Below are 19404 nucleotides of genomic sequence, written 5' to 3'. Positions count from 1 at the left end.
TGAATGGCTTCATGGATCTCTTTATTTGTACCTATGATATTAAGATCATCAACATAAACAGCTATGATCACATATCCAGATGTTGTTTTCTTAATGAAAACACATGGGCAAATAAGATTATTGGTATACCCTTTGCTTATCAAGTAATCACTTAATCGTTTATACCACATGCGACCCGATTGTTTCAACCCATATAAAGATCTTTGTAATTTAATTGAGTACATTTCTTTGGGTTTTGCATTGGATGATTCCGATACCTTAAATCCTTCAGGTATCTTCATATATATATCACTATCAAGTGATCCATATAGATAAGCAGTAACAACATCCATGAGATGCATTTCTAAATTTTTAGAAACTGCCAGGCTGATTAAGTATCTAAAAGTAATTGCATCCATAACAGGAGAATACGTTTCCTCATAATCAATTCCTGGTCTTTGAGAAAAACCTTGAGCTACAAGTCTAGCTTTATACCTTGTAATTTCATTTTTCTCATTTCTTTTTCGCACAAAAATCCATCTATACCCCACAGGTTTCACATCTTTAGGTGTGAGCAAAATAGATCCGAAAACTTTTCTTTTATTGAGCGATTCAATTTCAGCTCGTATTGCTCCTTTCCAATGATCCCAATCATGTCTATTTTGACATTCCACGACAGATTTTGGTTCTGGATCATCATCATCATTCATGATGTAATATGCAACATTATATGAAAATATCTCATCAAGATTTTTCATTTCATTCCGGTTCCATACTATTTTTGAATGTGCATAATTGATTGCAATTTCTGTATTGACATCATCAATCTCCTCTGAAGAAGGAGTATTGATTTGTGGTTCTTCTTGAACACTTTCTTTTACCTCATTATCAGCTGATTTTTTCTTTTTCGAGGATTTTTATCTTTGGAACCAATTGGTCTACCACGTTTCAGGCGTGGCAAAGACTCATGAGTGATTTTATTGTCAGCTTTTGGAATTTCAATTCAAGCTGGAGCATTTACTGCTGGTATATATGATTTAGTTACTCTTTTTGTATCTGTAAATGCATCAGGCAATTTATTCGCAAGTTCTTGCATATGCATTATTTTTTGAACTTCGGTCTCGCATTCTTTTGTACGAGGATCAAGATACATTAATTGAGGTTCATACCATGAAACATCATTTTCTTTATTTTTTATTTCTCCCCCTAATCTAGGGAACAATGTTTCATTAAAGTGACAATCAGCAAAACGTGCTGTAAAAACATCACCCGTCATGGGTTCAATATATCTTATGATTGAAGATGTTTCGTATCCAACATATATTCCCATCCTTCTTTGAGGACCCATTTCAGTGCGTTGTGGTGGTGCGATAGGAACATAAACCGCACAACCAAATGTTCTAAGATGGGAAATATTTGGCTGATGGCCAAAAGCAAGTTGTAAAGGAGAATATGTATGACTTGCACTTGGTCTAATGCGAATTAATGATGCAGCATGTAAAATTGCATGACCCCATACCGATACTGGGAGTTTTGTTCTCATTATCAATGGTCTAGCTATTAACTGCAATCGTTTAATTAGTGATTCAGCTAAACCATTTTGTGTATGCACATGAGCAACAGGATGTTCAACAACAATCCCAATAGACATGCAAAAATCATTAAATGCTTGAGATGTAAACTCACCAGCATTATCCAGCCTTACCCTTTTAATAGTATAATCAGGGAAATGTGCTCTCAATTTAATAATTTGAGCAAGAAATTTTGCAAATGCCATGTTTCTACTTGATAATAGACAAACATGAGACCATCTACTAGATGCGTCTATTAGGACCATAAAATATCTAAATGGTCCACATGGTGGATGAATTGGTCCACATATATCACCTTGAATTCTTTCAAGAAACATTGGTGATTCTTTTTCAACCTTAAGAGGTGATGGTCTTATTATCAATTTTCCAAGTGAGCATGATGTACATGGGATAAGTGCATCATGAGGGATCCTTTGATCCGCCAATGGATGTCCATGTGTATTTTGTATTATTCTTTTCATCATTGTTGATCCTGGGTGGCCTAATCTCTCATGCCACAAACTGATCATTACAGGATCACATGATTTTTCTTTAACTACCACATTTACTTCAGGTACATTTATATGTGTATAATGTAAACCAGAATGAAGTCTTGGTAGTTTTTCAATTACACGATTCTTATCAGTGATACTTAAATATTTTTCATTTTCTGTTGTCACTGACTGATAATCATATCCATTTTGGTATATGTCGGAGAAACTTAACAAATTTCTCTTTGACATGGGAGAAAATAAGGCGTTATTTATCAGAAAATTCGTACCATTTGGTAACATGAATTTTGCCTTTCCCATTCCTTTTATTAAGTCCACAGGACCTGATATAGTATGTATAGTTCCTTCCGTTGCTTTCAAGTCTGTGAAATACTTTTTAGATTTGAGTATGGTGTGAGTGGCACCACTGTCTGCAATACAAATATCTCCACCATTTGATTGATTTTTTACTCCGGCAGTATACATCATGAACTTCAAAAAAAAATATGAGAAACAAATAATGAGTACATAATTCATCAATATATTACATTCAAAACATGTTACAAACGATAGCACATAATAAGGAAATATGTAGTAAACTAGATATGGTGTAGATTGAAAATCTACAACCATTTATTTAACGAGAACATATAATAGGATATCTATATATATAGATATTAGAAATTTATTCATTAAAGTAGTCACAAGTTGGCTCAGTGATTTTTGTATCAAGGTCATCCACAAGATTTGCTTCTTTTCTTTTTCCCTTTAGGGATTCTTGATACCGTTTAACAGAATGCTGATTTGTTCGGCAGTTTTTAGACCAGTGGCCAATTTTACCACATCGGTAACAAGAATCTTCAACATTCTTTGAAGAGCCTTCTTCAACATTGTGATTTGTGGGATTGTATGGTGTTTGGATTTTATAATTTTGTGGATTATTATTACTTTGTCCACGACTACGACCACCACGACCACGACCACCACCACGACCATTACCATAAGGGTGATTTCGAACATAGTTATGATTTTTATTATTGTTATGGTAATTTCCATGATGATGGTTTTGGCCAATATGGCTACGACCTTGTCCACGCCCTCGTCCATGTGCATTTCTTCTTTTATTATTATTATTGTTAATAGCATTAGCTTCAGTAAATGCTAGCGCACCGGTAGGACGAGATTCTTGATTTTTCATCAGTAATTCTTTATTAACTTCTGCAACTAAGAGATAAGTTTGAAGTTTGGAAAAAGTTTTATAATTCTGCAATCTTAAATTTTCTTGCACAGTTATGTTTGCAGAATGCATTGTGGAGAAAGTTTTCTCCATCATATCAGCATCACTTATTTCTTGACCACAGAATTGAAGCTTTGAACGGATCTTGAACATGGCCGAGCTGTATTCACTTACCTTTTTGAAATCTTGGAACCTTAGATTTCTCCATTCTTCCCTCGCAGCCGGGAGTAATATTTCCTTTTGATTATCGAATCTACTCTTGATACTTTCCCATAAAACATGTGGATCTTTGATAGTGAGAAACATATGTTTTAAGGTGGTATCAATATGTTTGCGAATAAAAGCAATTGATTTTAATTTATCTTGATCGGAACAAGTATTATTTTCTTTTAAAGTTTCTAGAATACCCAATGATCCAAGATTTATTTCTACGTCCATAACCCATGATGTGTAGTTTGTTCCCGATACGTCTAAGGCATCAAACTCAAGCTTTGATAAGTTTGACATTTTCTATTTTCAGAAAGATGAACAACATAAATCATAATCATAATCATAATCATAATAATTTTTTTTTTCATAGACAAATAACAACATGAAATTAGAATTAGTTTAGATTCATAAGTAGCAAACAAATGAATAATGGTATGATTACAAATAATAATATCATAAGAGAATATAGGTTCATATTATATTATTAATGATATTATTATAATATATATTAAGTTATAATATATATCATTATAATATATTTTTCTTATTTTAACCTTTAAGATTTACTTTTAATAAAAATACAAACTACTTTTTCTATTTTTAACTTTTAAGATTTACTTTTAATAAAAATACAAACTACTTTTTCTATTTTAACTTTTAAGATTTACTTTTAATAAAAATACAAACTACTTTTTTATTTATTTTAACTTTTAAGATTATAAATTTAAGAATAAACATTAGTATGCATGAAATAAATAATGATTAATTGCATAAGTAATCATAAATGTTAGATAACATATAAAGACCCCATCGTATTCGTATTGATCGGAATTAATCTCGACCCATGGTACCGTGTTGTCAAATGACGTGTTGCGTACATAAAGTACCGTGTTGTCAAATGACGTGTTGCGTACAATCATGAGGTCTTATTAACATAAATATAAATGTTAGTGAAGTTAATAAGAGTTAGATTACAGAAAATATAATTCAGGCGGTATATTACAGAAAATATAATTCAGGCGGTATAACCGGCCATATATAACATAAATATAAATGTTAGTGAACATAACTGTAAATGTTAGTATACATAAATAAATGTTAGATAACATAAATGTAAATGTTAGTATACATAAATAAATGTTAGATAACATAAATGTAAATGTTAGTATACATAAATAAATGTTAGATAACATAAATGTAAATGTTAGTATACATAAATAAATGTTAGATAACATAAATGTAAATGTTAGTATACTTAAATAAATGTTAGATAACATAAATGTAAATTAGGCGACAGTGTCGACCATATATCATTTAGGTGGTATAACCGACCATATATTAGTTAGGTGGCAGAGCCAACCATATTTAGTATAAATGTTGAGATAATCGTGCTGATAACGTGTTATAATTCGGTAGGCTTATAACTACCTTTTTAGTGGTTCTTGACTGTAGAAGGTATATAGAGATAGAGATACTGTAAAACGGAGAAAACAAGGGTTGAACAAAAGGTATGAGTAATTGGTTTTTTATTTATAGGAAAATGTACAATGAGAGTTTGGTGGCATTTGAAATCTATAGAGAGAGAGTGTGTTAACCAAAATAATACCTCTCATAAACTCTAACACAACACACCTATTTATACTCAAAAAAATATACTATGCAATATATAAAATAATAATAAAATTATCATCCAATTATTACTTTTATAACACAAACATATTTATAGCTTTTAGCTTTCATTTTTTATTAGAGCTAGTGAGCTACAGGCAAATAACATTCTTAGTTTGAAATTTGTGTTGGTAAATCACCAAGTATGTTACATTCAATTCGTAAAATTATAAAATTTGATGTAATTAAACTCATCTCACATAGATAATTGGTCAAAAAAATTCATCAAAATGTACTTAATAGTTTTAAAAAAATAATATATAGTAACAACTAGTTGTGGAGCCCTCGCTTCACGTCGGGGGCTCCGTTTTGAATGCAAGTTAAAAAAAAAGTCTTGATCTATTTTTATAAAAAAGAATTTTTTTCGACATCTAACATTGAAGGGTTGTTCCTTTCGTGAAAGTTGCTTCTTTTAGAGTTTTTTTTTTTAAGTTAGTTGATCTATTTTGTAAAAAAGAATGTTTTTCGACATCTTTTGGTAGTATTGAAGGATTGTTCATTTTATGAAAGTTGCATCTTTTATCATTGAGGAAGAAAAGAGAGAAGAGAAAAAAAAAAGTTAGTTGATTTTTTTGTAAAAAAAAAATAAAAATTTCGACATCTTTTGGTAACATTGAAGGGTTGGTTCTTTTATGAAAGTTGCTTCTTTTATCGTTGGGAAAAAGAAAAAGACGAAATGACCAAAATACCCCTGACACTATTGATGAATAGTGAAATAGTGTTTTGTCTATTAGTATTTAGTATATATATAAATAAATTTTAGATCATTTAATAAAATAAAATTAATACTCCGTACATGTTCCACGACAACTGTCCACATTATAATTTTAAAATGTACGTATCAAGTATCCACTTTGTATTTCAACCAATCTGAAAATGTCTAAAAAAAACATTTTTGATTAGTGGAGAATGACGTTAACAAGATTTTTAAAAGTGTATTAGAAATTAAGTGAACAGAAGGAAACGTACGTGTCATACAGAGTGAAGATGGACAGAGAAGAATTGGTGTTTTCATGGTGCTGGAAACGTCCATTAACGGGAAGGGCTTTAGGGGAGCAGCGTAATATCGAAACAAAAATCAAGTCGCTCAATGGTTTAAACGATGGCGAATGCAAATGGCTCTTCAAACCAAGTGGCAAAGATGTTTTCTCATCAAAATTGATCGCCTCAATTATCGATGATCTACTGCTAGAAAGTAATCCTTCCGAGCCCGAAACGTTGCGAAATAATCTCCTTCCTAAAAAATTAGGGATATTCGTGTGGAGGGCCATGAAAAATCGATTACCGACTAGAGTAGAGCTAGTGAAGCGAGGCATCAAAATTGAATCATCTCTTTGTCCCTTGTGTGGTAGTGAAAATGAAACCGTAGAACACACTTTACTTGCATGTAGTCACGCGAGTTCGATTTGGGAGGGCATCTTCAAATGGTGGGATGCGAATGCGAGATATATCTTGGAGGCATACAACATCTTTCGTGGTTCTAGCTTAATGGAGTCACCAAATCATTCAACTAATCATTCATCGAAAATATGGCAAGCAATTGAATGGGTGACGGGCTACTTTAGCTGGAAGAATAGGAATACAAAAGTTTTCACAAACGACAATTGGGCTACACCGAAGATCATCAACGAAATTCAAACAAAGTCCTTCGAGTGGATTACAAACCGTTCGAATTTTGGTCGAATAGAATGGCATCAATGGCTTTTACATCCGAATAATCTAAACTTTCGTGATCCAGGTTAATAATCCCTTGTAATATAATGTAGTCATTGCGAAGTATATTTTTGTACAGTATTCGAGTTGTATAGCTTTGAGTTGTACAGGTTATTTGTCTTGTACAGTTTGTGATTTTTAATAAAAAGTTGCTTTTCAAAAAAAAAAAAAAAAAAAAAAAAAAGTGAACACTTATTACAGTGAGACAGATATAGCATTATTTAAAGTTTCTTTATTCCTTTGATTATGCCCATTAATTTAATTAATTACTTAAGAGTAAGTTATATGTCTTGAACATAACATAAAATTATAAAATTTTAAAAAAACTTATAGCTATGACAATCTGGTACAAACCACGAAATCGTCCGTGTAAGTTTTGTAAAAAAAAAAAAAAATTAAAAATCAAATGAATAATATCTGTAAGAGGAAAAACATTGAACCATGTAAATATTTTGAATAATTTTTACACGTATAAAGCTAGTACAAATCAAACAATGACGAACTTTAAGAAAAAACAGGGTACGTTGACACATCGACTCATGACCCGATATCAACTTCAAAAATTTAAATGAATAAACACCATAAGCAATGTAAGCTCCAAATTTGGGTGGATAAACCTCCAGAAACATAATTCGTAGAGAACTAAAAATTAAACTAACGAAAAAGAAGGTTACATAGAGGAGAATGAAAATTATACCGCATTAGATCCTACTTCAGAAACTACATAACCTATTTGCTGACTCCATGACTCGAACCAAGACCAAAGAGAAGACCAGGTTCATGGATATTTTACTTTGTACAACCGAATAATGCTCTTGAGATCCAGTTTTGGATCCGGGAATTCAATCAAACTAATTAAATACTTAGCTCTACATAACTGTGTACTACAAAGATTACATCCATAAAGAAACCATTTCTGACGAAAAGATGCAAAATTAGAAAGAATTAAAAAACACTAAAAGTACATGTACAGTGTTTATATACCATCGCCCTGTAACTAATTCAAAACTTTCCTTTTCCAGTAAGTCTACCGAGAGCTCTGTGCATCATCCTTTCATGTATTTGTTAGCGAAGTCTTTAATCATCTCCTTCAAATGCTGGTTACAAAATAAATGGTTGCAATCAATTAGGAACATCTTGCATCTTAAAGAAAACAAGTACATTTACCAGCACGTTACGACAGAATTTCTAAAATAAATATCTTCCGACATACAGAATACTATAAGATATGCATCAAGTTTGAATATTTAAAATGTCATAAATGAAATTACCTTTAAAAAATGTTAATATATATTTTGATAACGATTTCAGCTCTTGCTAAATTTCAAATTCATATATTAATAACGATTTCACTATAGACCCACCTCCATTTTGTATAGTACACCAGGTATTTTTCAAAATAATTGTCAATTAGTCAACTTTCAAATGCGGTGGCAAATCTAATGCAGAAAAACGATTGAGTGGTTAGATACAAACCTGCAGTTCGTGATGCAGCACAATAAATATCTTCTTCAGCCTTCTATGTTTCTGCAAGCATCAAATGTTTTCACAATTAAGACTAAAGCACACAAAAATTTAGTAGTTAACAAGAATTATGTTAGTCCTCATGCCACGGTTCTCAAAGAAAAAATCTATGATGATAAATATATAAAGTTCAGCGACGAAACGAAAATTAGACATCTCTTATCATATTTTACCCTAAAATTCATAAATTCAAACCTCACACAAAACATATATATCTTCCCACAAAATTTAAAATTTTCTTACAGAAGCAACGTTTGTTCATTCAGCATTTGCAATAAGATTCCATTAAACATTCTACTATTATTAAATTAAATTGACAAAAAAAAAAAAAAAAAAATTGGTTTTACCTTTCCACACTGGTGATAAGAGTCCATTAACTGTTCTACTATCTTTTTATATCTATCATTATCCCTTCCTTTAGCAAGTTCAAGGTCTCTAGCAAAGGTTTGAAAAGTGTTCCTGGACATTCAATATGAAAGCTCATTAGATAACAATATCAAGCTGGATACAGTTCAGATAATGAGATAACAAAGAAATGATAAATTCAAAGCATCAATTGAAATTTCCAAACACCTGTACGAATCTAAAAGCGTGTTCAACGTGTAGTAGATATCAAACTTCTCACGATACTCCTGCACATACTCTTTGTACCTAAATACACAGAAAGCAACCATCAATGTTCTTTAGCGAGTTCAGCTATTTTTCAAATTTACCAGTTTGATCTATTATAGATAAACGTACCCCCCCCCCCCCACCCCGCTCCCCCCCCCCCCCCCCCCCCCCCCCCCCCGAGTTCCTATTTTAACGTAAATAAGTTTAGACTGCTACCTTTAGCAAAGAATTAAGAAATAAACGGTACTTACTGTGAATGATCCCTAATTGGTCCTTTCATCTCTGGTTCTTCTTTCTCGTACTTGGCATACAAAGTGATACAATCATCTGAAAAAGGCTCCATCTCTCTCTTCTTATTTACTGGCAAAAAATCCTTCTTTTTTTCTCCTAAATTTTTTGACTTATGCCTTTTCTTATCTTTTGTGGTAATGGAAACTGCTTGATTCTCATGCTTAGGTGGCACTTCCCTTTGACCGTCTATGTAACCTTCTGAACCAAATCCCATGCTTGCCCCAGCCTCATGACGTCTACCTTTACTATGCTGTGAATCAGCTTTTGCATGATCTACTCTTGCGACAGGCTTGCCATTAAATTTTGTAAAATGGTCAACGTGATCCTCATGAACAGCCCGTTTAGGTTGGATCTGCTGAAATGGAGACGCTTTTACAGAATCTACACTTGTTCTTCCAGCAAGCTTTCCATTACTTTCATCCAAATTCCAGTAGTCTGAACTTGATTTGTTATCTGATTGCTTAAAGGAATTATGTTTCTCGAAACTCTTTTTACCCCCGGAGGCTTCTTCAGTTAAATTCTCACGAAGTTCACCCATTTCCAAGTCCGAGACCTCTCTTCGGAGTGTGGGCCCACGTCCATTTACAACAGGCGGATTTTTTAAATCCTTAATTTGTGACATTGACACAAATTCAGACTCCTTACCATGTTTCCTTTGATGTGAACCTGAATGTTTACCTCCCGAATTCTTTGGAGGTCTTTTATCCTTGGAATGACCATCTTCATCTTGTATTTGTTTGTTGGCTTTATTATCTTTTTGCATAAAAAATACATCATTCTCTTGTGGACCCCTTTCATAATCCATACTACCAGAAGCTTTTGCATGTGCATTAAGATCAAATGATCTTGGGCCTGGGCCTGGGCCTGGGGAATCTGAAGTAGAGTTCCCAATGAATTCATGGTGGTCAACTTTATCATATTCATTAATAGGACTATCTGAATAAGAGTTTCTTCCTCTAGAGCTTATTACTTGAGCCTGGGTCCCAGATTTTAATCTTTTTGCATGTCCGTTTTCATCGAAATTATTCTCATCAGATCCCCTTTTGAAGTTATTTTTCGATTCGGATCTTCTAGCTTGAAATTCACTCTCTTGTTGGTGATGATTATAAAGATCTGTAGTGTTATCTTCATAATTATCTCCATCTTTATCAGGATACAAGTTAGTAGTAACATTAATTTCAGGTTCTTGGTTATCAAACATATCTTTTTCGGGCTCAACCAAAACAGACGGGTGACCATCATCATTTACATCAACCATATTATGTTGTATATCATCGTCACTCATAATATCTACCTCTTCATCAGACCCCTGTTTGCTGTCACTTTCACTATCACTACTACTTTCGTGACTTCTGCTTTCACTTCCACTATCACTGCTGTCACTATCACTATCACTACTGCTCGAGCTGACTGTGGGCCCGTCACTATTGTGAGAAACGTTTTTGTCATTTAATACATCTGGGGAAAGATGATTGATATCAATCTTTTCAGAAGAATTTAAGTCTTGATAAGGGTCGGGAATTTGGTGAGGTGGTTCATCAAATTCCTTCGCGATATCATTTTTCAAAGAAAAGTTGGATTTGAGTGCTGCTGCTGCTTCTATTTGGTGATTATTGTTCTCCAGAAAGCTGATAAAGAGAAAATCATGCAATGTTTATACAACATCAGATTGTAAACATACAACATAAATTATCAACTAACAATAATACATCATGCATGAGGAGCATAAAAGGTTCAATAAATTATCAAATACAAACACACAACCATAGACAACAACTAACATATTTCTATATATGAGCATATGAGCAGTCACTTCTCAAAAGCAAAATTTGAACCTACATTAAATTAGTCCAGCCCAGATAGTGTATCGAAAGAACACCACAAACACATTTGTCCTATTGATTTCACAAGTTCATTCACACCGTTTTAAATTGCTAATGTATGGGCAAGATGTTGAGGTCAACTAACATATAAAGCTCTTCATCACATTGACACTTATGACTGAAGTTTAGATTTTTTTTCAAGTCATTATTTCAAGTAACTTCTTCATCTCATTTAGTAAATCCTTATGGTCATGAATACAAGAACCCAAAGGATGCAAAAATGACCCGCCTTATTAGTGGATGTAAGACAGGAACTCACAACAAGATTGGACCAAGAACACAACTTACTTAGAATACACACTCAGTAAAAACAAAAGAAGGCCAACAAGAGAGACAAGTTTTGATTAGTGAAGCTACCTTCCACTTTCAGATGAAGTTTTCTTGAAACTTTCTAACCCGACACCGGGTTTCAAAATATATCTTCCCGGAGCTTGGAGATCAGCAATCTGAATGAGATGACAACGTTATTCAGCAGGTCTTGATGAGCCACGGTAATAAACTATAAATAGTATGACTTACCTTTTTCAAGATGGGCCCAATTTGCTTCACAGATTTGGGAAAGGTTTCTCCGACAGCTGTCTCCAGAGCCTACAAGATAGGGTAAGAATGTATGAAAGCGTATAGAAAAAAACCACCCAATGTAAAAACAGGTATTCATGTTAACATCTGACAGGTAAAGTGGAATTCATGCAAGACATTTGATTGGACACAGCATTTAATGTACTAGGAAAATGATTTATAAAAAAAAAAAAAAAAAAAAAAAAAAAATTCTTCTGAAAGTTAACCCGCACAAATAAGATCACTGAAATCAGTAAGAGATGGAAAAATGGATGGGATAGATTACGTTTTGTTTTCCATTCTCAAAAAAAAAATTATAAGTTACTAATGTGTCCAGTATGACTGTAAAAAAAATAAAAAAACACCACCAAGTATTACAATCAGAATCAAAACCTCATAATAAAAAGTAAAAAACAACTGAGAAAGCATTAAACTTTAAGAAATTTGCTGCTTGATTGACACGTTCTCCTTTTACCTAGTTTTTTATTTCACCCGTTTAAGATAAAACACAGTCCAAATTGACCCATTTTTACAAGAAAAAATAGTTAAACTTGTCATCTCAAGACCAATTCCCATACTTACCTTAAAGTGCATTCCATGTGGCTTATCCATGAGAAGAGTAATTAGCAAACTTTGCAAGTCATTCGGTTTGTTTCCAAATCTTTCATTGCTTCCTGGTTTACTCTGTACAACACCTGTGCTGGCATTTTCTTTACTATATTGAGTCAAACTATCATCTTCTGTGTTTGCATGTATTTTAGTAATGTTACTATTTTTTAGAGGGGACAACGGGGCCCCACACTGCTCAGGTGTAGAAAGTAGTGGTGAAGCCGAAGCCCTGATTTTGGAAGGAGTTGACGAAGAGAATCCAGGTTTTACACCAGATTTAGAAGGGATTGTTGCTGAAACAGAAACATGATAACAATGAAGAGTACAACAATTTAGCTTTACAGTACAACTTACTTTTGCAGATGTAATATCGTATCACTATACCATCAGACGATTTATTTACCTGAAGAAGGTTCAGCTTTCAGCTTTTTGAAAGGAGGCTCTTTCTTTTTATTGTATGACCCTTTCCATGTATTATTTACTGAGACCAAAAGAATGAATGAATACATAATACATTAAAAATTAAAAAAGAAGCAAAAACTTAACTATTAAGAAGTTGTTATAAGCAATATCTAAATCTAAATTGGCAACATAAGTTACTAAGGGGTGGATACTAAGGAAAGTTTCATGAATTAAGTTGCCCATTCAATTCATCAAATACAATTCAACACAGTATGATATTTTCTCACAGTTGCTGCTTTAATTATATCGACTTCATGAATAAACCACAAATTGCTAAACGACTCTGATAGTTGTTTACTACTTCATTAAAGATTAATAAAACATTTGGCAGCGTAAAACATGGAATACTTGATTCACGAAACATATGCAAGTTGTCAAATGGAAAAACGAGAAAATAAAGATGACAGCAGGGAACCCTGATAAATACGAAAAAGTGAGATGATAATCGTGATATACTTCTTGTGGGTTACAAAAAAGTGAGTTCAGAAACAAAATGAAGTTTAAAAGGCATAACAAGTTGTAAATCACGCTATATGTGTTTCCTGAATCAATATTCCATTACAATTGTATGAAAGTTGTAAATCACAATATATAATTAAAATCTTGCAAATAGCCATTACAATGCATTCAGTTTTCAAAGTATACCCTAGATGACAGCTCATGCTATAGTTATACATCAATAGTTCATACATAAACTAAAGGCTTAAAAAAATGATCATTTTTAACAAGGACATATGAGTAACCAGGGATAGCAATGATAGAATAACAATGATACCTTCGGCGGCAGCTAGGGCCTTCATTTGATTCTTCAAGGATGGATTTCCATGGTCTAAAATTACGGTTCTGTCAATAAAAATATCATATGATTAATATAAGTTCAAAAAAAAAATGATAATGTTGCCATATTACATGACATTAATCAGGCAAAGGCTGTAACTGTAAGCTAACAGCACTAACCCAAGTCCCCAACCCAACAGATATACAAAAAGGCACCACCTAAATATCCCTGACTTTCTATCAATCTTTCACGGACAATCAGAAAGGAAGTTAAAGGTGTTTCCAAATTTCTTATAAGCTATAGTAAGCCTCTACTACATACCTTTACTAACACCCTGTAATTAAATTTGTGCTCACCACAAAAGTTGAGCTATTGCCACTAGAAAGTCTTGCTTAAGAGATGCAACAAGATATCATAGGTGCTATACGTGTATGTTATTTCTATAGCTCTAGCCTCTAACTTATGTAGAACTTGAAAAAGGTGAGCATACTTCACTTAATCATTGAAGTGTACGTTTCTGACAACTTGTTTATTAGTCATACAACACAAGATGTGAGCTTGAATTGTGACAAAATAGCATTAGATCCCTAATAAAGAGTTGCAACTCTCGTGGCAATGATAAGAAGGTTCAAGATGCAACAAATAGTGTGAGTAAGGGCTACAAAACAATGAAATTCAGGAGTATAGCAAAACGTGCTGTACTAGATCTTTGTATTGATCTTTATGTTGAAATAAAGACCAACTCAGGTTGGCCACATGGACATAATGCCACATACTAAACTCCATTTAATTGGAAGTTAAACAGCTATGATGTAGATTATACATAGGTATCCCCGGTTAACTTCTCTTATATAACATATGTCGCCTTTAATAATGTAGGTGCAACCACATCAAATTTCAGGTTACTACAGTCGTGGAACATTGATAAGGACATTGTTACATGGCTCTAAGCAATTGCAGGATATTAAGAGATTCGTGAGGAAAGCAGTCTGTAAGTGCTAATAAACGCATCATATAAAGGAAAACAGAGAGTGGAATGTGTCAGAAGCAGAAATAACTTAGCACTTAGGAGCAAACTGCAACACACGTGTATGTTAGGGAACATTAGTGTATGCCAACATAATACTGCTCAATATAAATATGAAACATACTTGCGTGATTTGTGTTTGCGTTCTGCTTCCACTGTACGCATTTTAACATGGTTCTTGACTGACTCGTCTAGCTCACGTTGCACATTTATCTTTCGCCAAGCACCTCCAGATTCAACAAGTAATCCATCTCCATTATCACCACCCCGTTGTTCTTCGTATATATCACACAAGTCCCCAGTTTCTTGCGACGAAGTGAATCTGAACTCCTTACCTCCAACATCAATAATCTAAACCAGTAGAAGAAAATAAAAAAAGTTAAGAACTTCAATTCATATAAACCTTAGCTGATCATGGACCAATAAATCTTAGAATCAATATATAATATATCACCAGAAGCTATGGGGCACCAAAGGAAACAAACCAGTAACAAACTGAACAAATTTACATAACATGGCATAATGACGAAATAACAGAAGCAATAGAGCTGAGCTACATTGATGTAATCTAATACACATATATAAATCTATACAGTTCTAACCTAGCAACTAAATTCCTTGATCCTAAACAAATGAACATTAGATTCATAATATAAACTACAAGACCTCTAGGCTGAAATTTAACCAATGGCAACAAACTGAACAGTTAATTTCACTGATCTAGGTTGATTAAGCACAAAATTAAACTTCAAACAATATGTAAAACAGTGAGTAATACAGTCAACATTCAGATAAAATTTGACCTACATTTCCTGCAGGATTATTAGCAATAGAATCAAATTTAATCCTCGCCACACCGCCTTGCGCTTCTAGCCGCTTAATTTCTTCAATAAGTACAGGTGAAAGCCTAATAATCATTCCAAAATTTAACGGATTATTCCGAACTAAACTAAAAGTTTCATCGGCCGTTGACACTGTAGCCGGAGCGGCAGGTGTATTACTTCGGCTACGGTGAGCGCTACCGGCGGATAAACGACCACCGGGAGGTGTAGCGGATGGACGTTGAACAGAAGAAGGTTGGAAGGTGGAGTGGATGTTTCGTTTAATTGGAGGACCGCCGCCGCGGCCACGGCCGAGTTTACTGGAACCGCCGTACATTAGCGGACGTCAGGCGATGTAATTAATCGGATGGGAAACAGGAAGGAATTGGTATGTTGCAAACCTGGATACTCGTCACAAGGAAAAGATGCGAAGGAATTTGGGAATTCTTGATTTCTTTTTACTTTTTTTGCTGTTTTTTCTATTTTTATTTACTCCTTTTTATTTTTATTTAACTCAGATATATAAAAAACAAAAAATAAAAAATCAGCTACGCCGTCTTGTTGGAGAGTTAAAAATATCAATCTACGACGTTGATACTTTTCCATTTATCGAGTTTTTTTTTTTTTTTCTTCTTTTCAATTTATCTTATCTTTTTCTAGTTTTTATTATTATTATTACTTTTATTATTATTATATTATTATTATTATTATTATTATTATTATTATTATTATTATTATTATTATATTATTATTATTATTATTATTATTATTATTATTATATATTATATATTCTAAGTCGTGGGATGAAATGTGACTCGGGAATTTTTTATTTAAAGGTAAATTTAATAGATTATATTGTCTCGAAACTAATCAAAATGCCACCATTTTTGACCGGGTTAAGTGGGTTGATAGTTGCACTCATACAAATTGGTGTTGGTCCCGTGGTATTTCGGGAGATTACTAGGGGACGTCACCATTCTTACTAATGTTTTATCTAATTTTGTCCCTTGCAGCTCCGGCCGGAAAGATTGGATATGGTCACTTAGCACGAATGGTACATTTTCGATGAACTTACTCACGTCCCTTATTACTCACGCAGAAACAAGTAACCTTGTTGCTTCCACCGCTACTTTTCGTAATAATCTTGTACCCTTAAAGGTAGAGATGTTTGTCTGGAGAGCTAGACTTGAAAGGATTCCGACTAGGGTAGAATTAGACAAGCGTGGAATTGACATTTGATCGGTTCCATGCCTGGTTTGCGATGATGGTTTGAAGAGTGTTGAAAACTCGCTTATTTATTGCAAAGCGACATCGGATATATGGTCACGTGTGTTTAACTAGTGGAATATAACTATGCCCTCAAATCCTAGTTTTACATAAACCTTCCTAGGTAGACGGTACTCGTTATCCTCACCGGTCGGTTTGCAAATATGGCAAGCAATCGAATGAGTCGTGGGTTACATGATTTGGAAAAATAGAAATGCGGCTACTTTTTCTAAATCAAAGCTAACTTGTGCAATGGTTTCTAATGAAATCCAAATTATGAGTTATGAATGGTTTTCAAATCACAACAAAAAAATCAACCTCGAGTGGAACCAATGGATAAATAATGTGACGACCCGAAAATTTCTGACCAAATTTAAACTTTATCTTTAAATGATTTAATGTTTTCGACACGATAAGCAAAGTCTGTAATGTTGAGTCTCAAAGTTTTGGAACTATATTCATGTAATCAATTATTCTTTGACTGTTCTCGAAGATTCACGAACAATATATATATATATATATATATATATATATATATATATATATATATATATGTATATATATATATATATATGTATATATGTATATATATATGTATATATGTATATATATGTATATATATGTATATACGTATATATATATATATGTATATACGTATATATATATGTATATACGTATATATATATATATATATATGATTTCAAGTTATTTAGTAAACGATAGTAACATTCGATTATTGATTTGATTGATATTTAGATAAGTTAACTAAAAATTTTAAGATGAACCAGTAAAACACTAATTTGCTACAGTATTTTCGAATTGCTACAGTACCCGAAAAGCTACAGTGTTTTTGAAAATCACTATTTGCTACCGTAAAAAAACTTTGCTACAGTAACTTTGCTACAGTAAAACACTATTTCAAAATGGAAATGTATATATGTATATGTGTATACTACGATACGATGATTTATAGAAGCAAATAACCAAAACACTTAATTGATTAAAGCTACACTTCGAGTGACATAGTTTATCAATGATTAAGTTTAATTTTTGATAAAGGTACACGTCGCGTAACGAAAAGTACTAGTTTTCTAAGCGTACGAAAATGCATTCGAGAAACCGGAACCGGGACATAAGTAGAGTGACAGCGTACGAGTCATCAGACCAAAAATTACAAGTCAACTATGCACGTGAATTTAATATAATATATAATTAATTATATAAATTAAATATATTATATATATTATATAATAATATGTCGACAAGCTAAACAACAAACGATCATGAGCTGGAAATAGGGGCCATGCGATCGCATGGTTTCCCCTCACATTTCCCATGCGATCGCATGGTGTGATTTGGTGGCTCAAGTCTATAAAATTCGATGTTTTGGTTCATTTTTTGCACACTTCCTCTGATCTTATATTACACCGTAATTATTTATTTATTTTATTATTAATTATTATTATTAATCCTAGTATTATTAGTAGTATTGGTATTAATATTATTAGTATTATACATAAAATACTACGACGAAGTCATGAGCGTGTCACTTTCAAAATAGGTTTTCAAGCGGGATAGAGCTAAGGAAACTATGGATTATAATTATGGAGGTTATGGGTAATGTTCGCGGGTATTATTTGCAAGTCAAACCTAGTGTTTATCATCTCTATTGCGTCTATGTACTTTCCTGCTATATTGAATCACAATATTGATATGTGAGCATTCATATCTTATCTTTTATATATTAATAGTGTATCCATGGCTAGTGCTCGAGTATATATGTTTATGCATGATTGTATGCTAAATTTCGTCATTAAACAGTTTATGATGAATCACGAATTAAATACATATATTACTGATAAAAGGTATATGATATGCATGTTATTGGAAAGCTGGCGGAAAATCAATAACTTTTCATTTAGAAATCGCGTAATTTCGATGAACGAATTAAAAGATATGGACAACTGAATTATGATTAACATTAATTGAAATTGCTTTTGAATCTGCAATTGATATTTAAACAACTTGTTTATAAGATTGATAAATTAGATTTTCAAATATTACTAATCGAGTAAATGAATCCTTATATAAGGCACGTCTCGTTTTGTTAAACAATTGTCAAAATTGACTGTTTTATCATATTTTAAAGCCTTATAAAAACTATAGTTTAATTTTACAAGAATTGGAAAACTATGTGAAATGTTAAAATGTTTCAATTTCCATGATCATTCAACTATAGTATTGAGTCAGGTTGACTTTTTAAAACGACTTTTGATAACTTTTGTATGTCGATCTCGAGCATTAGGATTATGATACACTATGACCTGACCTAGCTTGATAGACATTTATTGACCAACATATGTTCTCTATGTTGAGATCTACGGTTATTTGGTATTCCTAGTTTCGGTCACATTTCGGTGAACGACTTTATGTGCTGCTAAGGTGAGTTTCATTTGCTCCATTTTTAATTGCTTTTGCAATCTATATTTTTGGACTGAGAATACATGCACTTTATTTTAAATGCAATGGACACAAGTACATACTAAATTCTACACTGAGTTTGAATCGAAAATCCCTTAGCTTTGGTAACTAGTAACTGCCAGTTATAAGAACTGGTGGGCGCGAGTAGTAGTATATGGACCCATAGGGCTTGATATCCCCGTTCGAGCTATAGCACTAGCCTTTTAACGGACGTATGCTATTT

The 19404-nt window shown here is 32.9% G+C and overlaps 2 protein-coding genes across 2 annotated transcripts; one reads left to right on the top strand and one right to left on the bottom strand.

The window, feature by feature from the left end:
• Positions 1-6143: 6143 nt before the first annotated feature.
• LOC139867721 (uncharacterized) lies at positions 6144-6899 on the top strand. The gene has a single exon (XM_071856084.1). It carries the CDS (start codon positions 6144-6146, stop codon positions 6897-6899), a length of 756 nt encoding a protein of 251 aa, XP_071712185.1.
• Positions 6900-7576: 677 nt separating this feature from the next.
• LOC139866025 (uncharacterized) lies at positions 7577-15885 on the bottom strand. The gene is made up of 12 exons (XM_071854156.1): positions 15421-15885; positions 14738-14964; positions 13584-13651; positions 12750-12827; positions 12320-12639; positions 11699-11767; positions 11537-11625; positions 9257-10924; positions 8967-9044; positions 8741-8852; positions 8346-8396; positions 7577-7966 (listed from the first exon to the last, which is right to left on the bottom strand). Exons 1-12 carry the CDS (start codon positions 15769-15771, stop codon positions 7916-7918), a joined length of 3162 nt encoding a protein of 1053 aa, XP_071710257.1. The 5' UTR covers positions 15772-15885; the 3' UTR covers positions 7577-7915.
• Between the last annotated feature and the right edge of the window lie 3519 nt (positions 15886-19404).

Source organism: Rutidosis leptorrhynchoides, chromosome 9, assembly GCF_046630445.1.
Source record: "Rutidosis leptorrhynchoides isolate AG116_Rl617_1_P2 chromosome 9, CSIRO_AGI_Rlap_v1, whole genome shotgun sequence".
Taxonomy (NCBI): domain Eukaryota; kingdom Viridiplantae; phylum Streptophyta; class Magnoliopsida; order Asterales; family Asteraceae; genus Rutidosis; species Rutidosis leptorrhynchoides.
Note: the sequence above shows the minus strand (reverse complement) of the source record. Positions and strands in the feature narration are given on the sequence as shown.

What these genes read in the sequence shown, in the direction of transcription:
- LOC139867721 (XM_071856084.1), top strand. Translation starts at nt 6,144, where the DNA reads ATGGACAGAGAAGAATTGGTGTTTTCATGGTGCTGGAAACGTCCATTA.
- LOC139866025 (XM_071854156.1), bottom strand. Translation starts at nt 15,771, where the DNA reads ATGTACGGCGGTTCCAGTAAACTCGGCCGTGGCCGCGGCGGCGGTCCT. An exon ending in CTAATAATCCTGCAGGAAAT is followed by an intron (nt 14,965 to 15,420) that starts GTAGGTCAAATT and finishes CTACTGGTTTAG; the next exon opens with ATTATTGATGTTGGAGGTAA. An exon ending in CACATGGAATGCACTTTAAG is followed by an intron (nt 11,768 to 12,319) that starts GTAAGTATGGGA and finishes CCTATCTTGTAG; the next exon opens with GCTCTGGAGACAGCTGTCGG.